The 7,729-nt window shown below is 44.0% G+C and overlaps 1 protein-coding gene across 1 annotated transcript in view; it reads left to right on the top strand.

The window, feature by feature from the left end:
• Window positions 1-2,224: 2,224 nt before the first annotated feature.
• Window positions 2,225-7,729, top strand: part of tyrp1b (tyrosinase-related protein 1b) — a 28,926-nt gene continuing 23,421 nt past the window's right edge. Inside the window, exon 1 of the mRNA XM_061977351.2 lies at window positions 2,225-2,317. Within this exon, the coding sequence (XP_061833335.2) occupies window positions 2,304-2,317 (14 nt within the window). The 5' untranslated portion in view covers window positions 2,225-2,303. The remainder of the gene's footprint in view (window positions 2,318-7,729) is intronic.

The raw sequence follows: 7,729 nt of genomic DNA, 5'->3' as shown, positions 1-7,729 counted from the left end.
CTCTCAGGCTCCCTTGAAGTTTGTTCCCGGGGACCCAAAAGGGTCTCAGTCAAACATCTTCAACTTAAGTCACATATTATTATTATTATCTATTTAATGCTTAAATCACAAGATAAACTTCACGTCTGTGGATTAAAAAGTTATAATATTTTTTATGCCATCTGCCATTTCTGTCCAAACCATGTTTTTATGGCAAAAACACAAAATATGCAATATTTTCACCCCAAAAATATCAAAGTGTGAAGTAATTGCAGCCTCAAATAGGTCAATAATTCATAACAACATTGGTTTTAATTCATTATTATTTTTTGAGCAATGAAAGTTTAAAAAAAGGCCCCACTAAAATTATTAGGGGATCCAAAAGGGTCCCACTCATAGAAGTGTTAAAAAAGGTAATTATTTTTCACGCTTAAATTTTTATAATAACTTCTAAAACTGTTTTTGTTAGTTTTATGCCCCTTTTGTTATGTATACAGGGGGAGTAGTGACGACACAGTTCCACAAGGGGGTAATGTTATTTTATGTTTTATTATATATATGCACAATATATATAATAATACACAATACTAAATATATACATACTAAACAAGAGAATGGAGTGTGACTAATCCAAAAGGGGTGTATGTGTGTGTGACTATGTGTGTAATTAATTGTTGTGTATTACCGTGCTGTGTTGGGTGAGAGGAGGGACAAATGCAGAAGAAGGTCCGTGAGACAAGCAGTAGGTCCGTGGGGCTGAGAGAGACATCAAGAGGTCCGTGTGCAAAGCGGGGGTCGAGGATTGAGGGAGGCAGTCCAAAGTCCAAAGGGGAATTCGAGACACACAGCTCTACTATGGAAGACACGGGAAGAACTGTAGGAAAACACAAGGGAGATCAGACAAGGGAACTAGGAAGACAGGAGAGCAATGGTGGGGCGGTATAGCTCGGTTGGTAGAGTGGGCGTGCCAGCAACTTGAGGGTTCCAGGTTCGATCCCCGTTTCCGCCATCCTAGTCACTTCTGTTGTGTCTTTGGGCAAGACACTTTACCCACCTGCTCCCAGTGCCACCCACACTGCTTTAAATGTAACTTAGATATTGGGTTTCACTATGTAAAAGCGCTTTGAGTCAATAGAGAAAAGCGCTATATAAATATAATTCACTTACATTCACTTCAATCAAGCACACAGGAGGGAAGCCAGAGACGGGATGCTTACTACAAGCAGAAGACTAAGTTCCTGTCAGGATCCTTGGGTCCACTGGTCTTTATACAGCTCCCCCACATCAGTCCCAGGTGTGCAGAATGCTGATTGCCTACAGCTTTGCCGGTGTGAGCAGGGGCGTGTCTCGGCATGCTGCCAACGGAGGTGTTGGCAGACCCAGCTGCCAGAGAAAAGCGGCTTGGAGCCCGCGCCGTGACACCTTTTGTCATATAAAACTTTGCTTTTTTATGGCAAACACAAAATATGCAATATTTTCACCCCAAAAATGTCCAAGTGTAATATTTGATGTGAAGTAATTGCAGGTCAATAATTCATAACAACATTGATATTGATTCATTATTATGTTTTGATCAATGACAGTTTTAAAGAAAAAAACAACTTTGTGTTGTTAGAGTCAACTTTGCAACTTTAAACTGTTTGTATTTATTTATTTTTTGTACAGTGTTTTTAGAATGTGCCGTTAAAAACTTAGCTATGGCTCCTGGCCACACTTTGGACACCACTGCAGTAAACAATTCAAACAAGCTTCGTCATAAATGTTGATGAAAACTCTTTATTCTATCTTTGTTACATGCACATTAATGAATATAAACATGTACATTTCCATCAGCAGGTCGATGGTTTATACTTAAAAGGTTAAGCAAATGACACCTTTTGTGAATATGCCTGCAAATAATCACAATAATACATCTAAAATATTGTTGTTATAATTACGTATTGTATCTACAATTAATTATAATTGAAGGTTTGACGCTGATTTAAAATATTTAGGTTTTGATGTTTAAAAAAAGGTTTTTTAAAAGCCAAAAATTACTGAGAAAAAGCCACTATTACCTTTTTGATATGATTATGATTATAAGCTTGAGGATATGATCAGAGTTATGATCACATGGTGCAACTTTTTATAATTCCGTGTGTGTGTGTGTGTGTGTGTGTGTGTGTGTGTGTGTGTGTGTGTGTGTGTGTGTGTGTGTGTGCGTGTGCGTGTGCGTGTGTGTCCAAGAAGGTCTTGGTCATGCGCTGGCTGGCTATTTAAGTCAGAGGAGTCGGAAGAACGGACTCTTGGGGGCCGACTAAGACTTTGGCACAGAGAGGAGCAACATGCAGACTAACAGGTAGGAACTAGTCTTGTCTCCATACCAATATGTTGGTACCGGTACCAAAATGTATTTCGATACTTTTCGATACTTTTCTAAATAAAGGGGAGCACAAAAAATGTCACTATTGTCTTTATTGTAACAACAAATGTTAGTGTACATGAAACATATGTTTATTATTGTCATTTAGTCTTTCAATAAAATACTAGACAACTTGTCTTTTAGTAGTAAGTAAACAAACAAAGACTCCTAATTAGTCGTATGCAGTACCATATTGTGTCATTTATACACCTATTATTTTCTACACATTATGAGGGACAAACTGTAAAAATTAATTATTCTACTTGTTTATTTACTGTTAATATCTGCTTATTTTCTGTTTTAAGATGTTCTATTTACACTTCTGTTAAAATGTAATAATCACATATTCTTCTCTTCTTTGATACTTGACATTAGTTTTGGATGATGCCACACATTTATGTATGGATCTGATACCAAGTAGTTACAGGATCATACATTGGTCATATCCAAAGACAACATTTTTTAAACATAAAAATATTTTGTGACGATAAAAAATATCAATGTAATCATAGTAGTATCGACTAGATACACTCCTGTACTTGGTATCATTACAGTGGATGTCAGGTGTAGATCCATCCATGGCGTTTGTTTACATTCAGGCATGCTAGCTTTTGTTATTGGTGAGCTATTGCATCCTTCTACAGTGTGTAGTGAAGCATGTTTAGCTATTCCTCGTCCTCCAGTGATAATAATACTTGTAAGAACTTACTTTATTTGTCACCAGGGAGGCAAGGATTAGTGATTTGTACATGTGTCATATGTGATGTATTCTGATACTATAAAAAGTACTTCTGATGGTGTGATTGCTCTTTGAAGAACAACTTCTACCTCAAGCAGTACAAAAATGTTGAAATATGTTCGGGCAATATTATTGTTTTTCTGCTATTTAGACGGCAAAACAATAAAATCAATAAATATTAGTTTGTCAAATTACTTTAAAGCACGGGTGTCACCTTGTTTCATGCCTCTATTTCCTGTTGAGGGAACAAAGGTGGTTGGTAGCCAAGAGAAGATTCAAAGGGGGATATGCCGGTAGTCCAGCTCTTCATAGAATTGTCTGCATATTCTACCCAAGGTAAACATTTGCTCCATGAGGCGGGCTGGCGGGTCGCAACACAACGCAGCATGGTCACCAGGCATTGGTTGGCCCTCTCTGCCTGCCCGTTGCTCTGTGGGTGGTGTCCCGAGGTGAGCCCCGATCCCCTTTCAGAAGGCCTCCCACACCCGGGAAGTGAACTGGGGGCCACGGTCAGACACGATGTCCATCGGGATACCATGTTGCTTCACGACGTGCAGGGTGAGGAGGTCAGCAGTCTCGGAGGAGGATGGAAGCTTGGAGAGAGGAACGAAATGGGCCGCCTTGGAAAAACGGTCCACAGTGGTTAGGATGGTGGTGTTTCCTCTGGACACAGGAAATCCTGTCACGAAGTCCAATGCGATGTGAGACCAGGGACGGGCAGGAATCGGCAGGGGGCACAGGAGACCCGCAAGTGTCTGCTGCCATAGACGGCAACCAAAACCGCCGTCGGATAAACGATAAAGAGCACTGGAACCCCGGATGGCAGGAGAAGATGCTGTAATGGCCCCTATCCAGCCCCTGGGTCGAAGCTCACGGGGAACGAACAGCTTGTTGGGAGGTCCGCCACTTGTTCCTCTATCATCCAGGTGACCATGCCCACTATCCGGGCAGGAAAGGAGGCTGGGTTCTGCTGCCGGCGTGCAGGTGGGCTCCTCCATGAACTGCCGGGAAAGGCATCTGCCTTTGTGTTACGGGAGCCGGGGCCTATACGAGAGAATATAATCAAAGCGACTAAAAAACTGAGCCCAGCGAGCCTGACGGTTGCTGTGATCCGTCAGGACCTGGAACTGGTGTCTGGCCCCCTCAAGCCAGTGTATCCACTCAGCCAAAGCCTCATAGACCGCCAGTAGCTCCCTCTTAGCAGCATCATAATTAAGCTCAGCAGGTGAAAGTCGTCTGGAGAAAAATGCACAAGGGTGAATGAGATTGTCGGTACGGGAGCGCTGGGAAAGTGGCGTATGAATCTTTGGTAGAATCCGGCAAAACCCAAGAACCTCCATAGTTCAGTCTGAGTGGAGGGTTGAGGCCACGCCAACACCGCCTCGATCTTCTTGGGATCTGCTCTGATGTGACCCTTTTTGACCACAAATCCCAAAACACCCACAGCCTTGACAAACAGCCGGTTTTCCAGTAGGCGCTGCAGGACAAGGCGGACGTGTTGCTGGTGCTCCTGTAGACTGAGAAAGAAATAAGAATGTCATCCAAATATACCACCACAAAACGATCCAGCATGTCCCGCAAAATGTCATTGACCAAGGTCTGGAAGTTAGTGAGCCCAAATGGCATGACCCTATACTCAAAATGTTGAAGGTTGTCTTCCACTCATCATCCTCCTTGATCCGCACCAGGTGATAGGCGTTACGGAGATCCAGCTTGCTGAAGATGGTGGCTGGCGCTAGAGGCTCAAAAGACGAGCTCAGGAGGGGTAGAGGATACTTTTTCTTGATGGTGATACCGTTTAGCTGCCGGTAGTCGATACAAGGTCTTAACGAGCCGTCCTTCTTGCTAACAAAAAAAGATTTTGAAGGGGTGATGATACCAGAGGCGAGGGATTCCATGATGTAGTCCCTCATGGCCTGTTTCTCTGGGAGTGAAAGATTGTACAGCCGGCTGTAGGGAAGAACAGCGTTTGGCAGCAAGTCGATGGCGCAGTCATAGGGTCTGTGTGGGGGGGAGAGACAGTGCCCGTTCCTTGCTGAACACCGCCGCAAGATCTTGGTAGACTGCGACTACATGTGAGAGATCAGGGGGAGGTAAGCTGGGTTTGCTGGTCGGGGGAACTGCTGACCTAAGGCGCAAGTGCACGTGGCAGGTCATGCTCCAGGCCAGGATCTTGTCCGTGGTCCACGATATGTGGGGGTCGTGTTGACGAAGCCATGATCGCCCAAGGGGAAGAGGTGCGATGGGGGCGTGTAGCACCCAGAAACTGATGGTCTCAAAATGATTTCCCCCGAGAGGGACAAAAACAGGGGCTCCGTGCGATGTTTAATGGGTCAGAGGGGATGTCCATCCAGAGCTTGGGCAGGGAGAAAAATCTCAAGGGAAACTAGAGGAATGCCTGCTCGGCGGGCAAACTTGTGATCAAGGAAGCTCTCGTCTGCTCCAGAATCCAAGTAGGTCCCCACTCTCAGAGTCCTAGAGTTCCAGGATAGGGTTGCCGGAAAAAGGATGCCTGGGTCCCTCTTCGCCTGGGGAACTGAAGTGTGGCTCACCAGGATTCCCCATGTTGGTGAGCCTGGTCTTTTGGCCTCGTTGGGCAGTCACGAATGGTGTGTCCTGCCAGGCCACAGTAGAGGCGGAGGCACTGCCTGAACCTCCTTTCCCTCTCCTCAGCCGCCAGGCGTGATCTTCACAACTGAATGGCCGCCGCTGACACAGGCGGAGGTATCGGTTGGTATATGGGTGTGTGGTAGGCAGGTCGGGATTTGGCAGCCGGAGTGGAGCTAGCGGCTACCTGCGCTCTCTCAGCTGCACGCTCAGCAAGTCTCTGGTCGAATTGGAGTGCAAGATTGATGAGGGCTCGGCACGAGGTGGGTCGGTCCCTCAGCAAGCTGTCCTTCACTTGCTCGCTTAGCCTTCTTCTGAAAGCGCTGTGGAGTGCCTTGTCTCCCCACTCGCTGTCAGCCGCTAGGGTGCGGAACTCGAGGGTGGAGGCCGCAACCGAGCGGGAGCTCTGCTGGATGGTGTGAAGACGGCCAGCAGTATATATATATATATATATATATATATATATATATATATATATATATATATATATATATATATATATATATATATATACCCTGCGATGAAGTGACGACTTGTCCAGGGTGTACCCCGCCTTCCGCCCGATTGTAGCTGAGATATGCCCCCCGCGACCCCGAATGAAATAAGCGGTAGAAAATGGATGGATGGATGGATATATATATATATGTATATATATATATATGTATATATATATACATATATATATATATATATATATATATATATATATATATATATATATATATATATATATATATATATATATATATATATATGTATATGTATATATATATATATATATATATATATATATATGTATGTGTGGGAAAGAAATCACAAGACTATTTCATCTCTACAGGCCTGTTTCATGAGGGGGGGTACCCTCAATCGTCAGGAGATTTTAATGGGAGCATTCACATACCATGGTTTATATAGGGCACAGAGTGGGTGGGTACAGGCTGGCGTAGGGGCGTGGTGATTGGCTCATGTGCTACCTAGGAGGTGTTTCCGTCTGTGGCGGCATGCTGTTACAATTTCGCTGCGCTTGTTGAGGGATGACAGGTCTGGACGGTAAATAATAAACAGTTTCTCTTTCAAGCATAGGTTGCATCTTTTATTACCGCTATTGTAAGGTGTGCTGGATGCAAGAATTTGCCATGTTATTGAATATTCAACATTATTGTCTTTGAGGTCCCAAATGTGTTTGCTGAGTTCTGTGGTATTCCGCAGGTTTTGGTTCCTGAAAGAAGCCTTGTGATTGTTCCATCTGGTTTTGAACTCTCCCTCGGTTAATCCTACATATGTGTCGGATGTGTTAATGTCCTTGCGTGTTACCTTAGATTGGTAGACAACTGATGTTTGTAAGCACCCCCCGTTGAGAGGGCAATCAGGTTTCTTTCGGCAGTTGCAGCCTTTGTTGGTTTTGGAGTCGCTCTGTCCGGGGGCCGACGGCTCATTTGCAATTGTTTTGTTGTGGTTTGAGATACTTTGTCGTATATTGTTCATACAGCTGTAGCTCAATTTAATGTTGTTCTTGTTGAATACTTTTCTTAGGGTGTTGTCTTTGGGAAAGTGTTTGTCAATCAGATTGAGGAATTTGTGTCCAATGTTAGTTGAGACGTTTTTGCTGTATGGGGGGTTGTACCAGATGATGTCGTTTCGTTTTCTGTTCTTTTTTGGTTGGTTTCCTGGCGTGGGTTCATAGGTGAGGGTGAAATTGTATCTGCTTTCATCAAGGGCTTTTTGGTACGGGGGGGTTGCTTGGTCAAATTCAGCTTTGCTAGATGACAGCATCGATAGCCTTTTATTAATTCCGGTAGGTATTCTTTTCGTGGTGGTGGGTGGGTGGTTGCTGTCATGGTGCACGTATTGGAGTGTTGTGTTGGGTTTCGTGAATGGTTGGTAGCTGTTATTTCTCAGGTTGAAAGTGACGTCAAGGAAGTTGACGGTTTGCTTGTTGGCTTCAATCGTGATCCGTAGGCCGTTCTCTTTGAAAATTTGGCATATGCGCTTCTTGGTACCGT

This window comes from Nerophis lumbriciformis, linkage group LG16, assembly GCF_033978685.3.
Source record: "Nerophis lumbriciformis linkage group LG16, RoL_Nlum_v2.1, whole genome shotgun sequence".
Lineage (NCBI taxonomy): Eukaryota > Metazoa > Chordata > Actinopteri > Syngnathiformes > Syngnathidae > Nerophis > Nerophis lumbriciformis.
The sequence above is the reverse complement of the archived record's forward strand: the minus strand, read 5'-3'. Positions and strand labels throughout refer to the sequence as shown.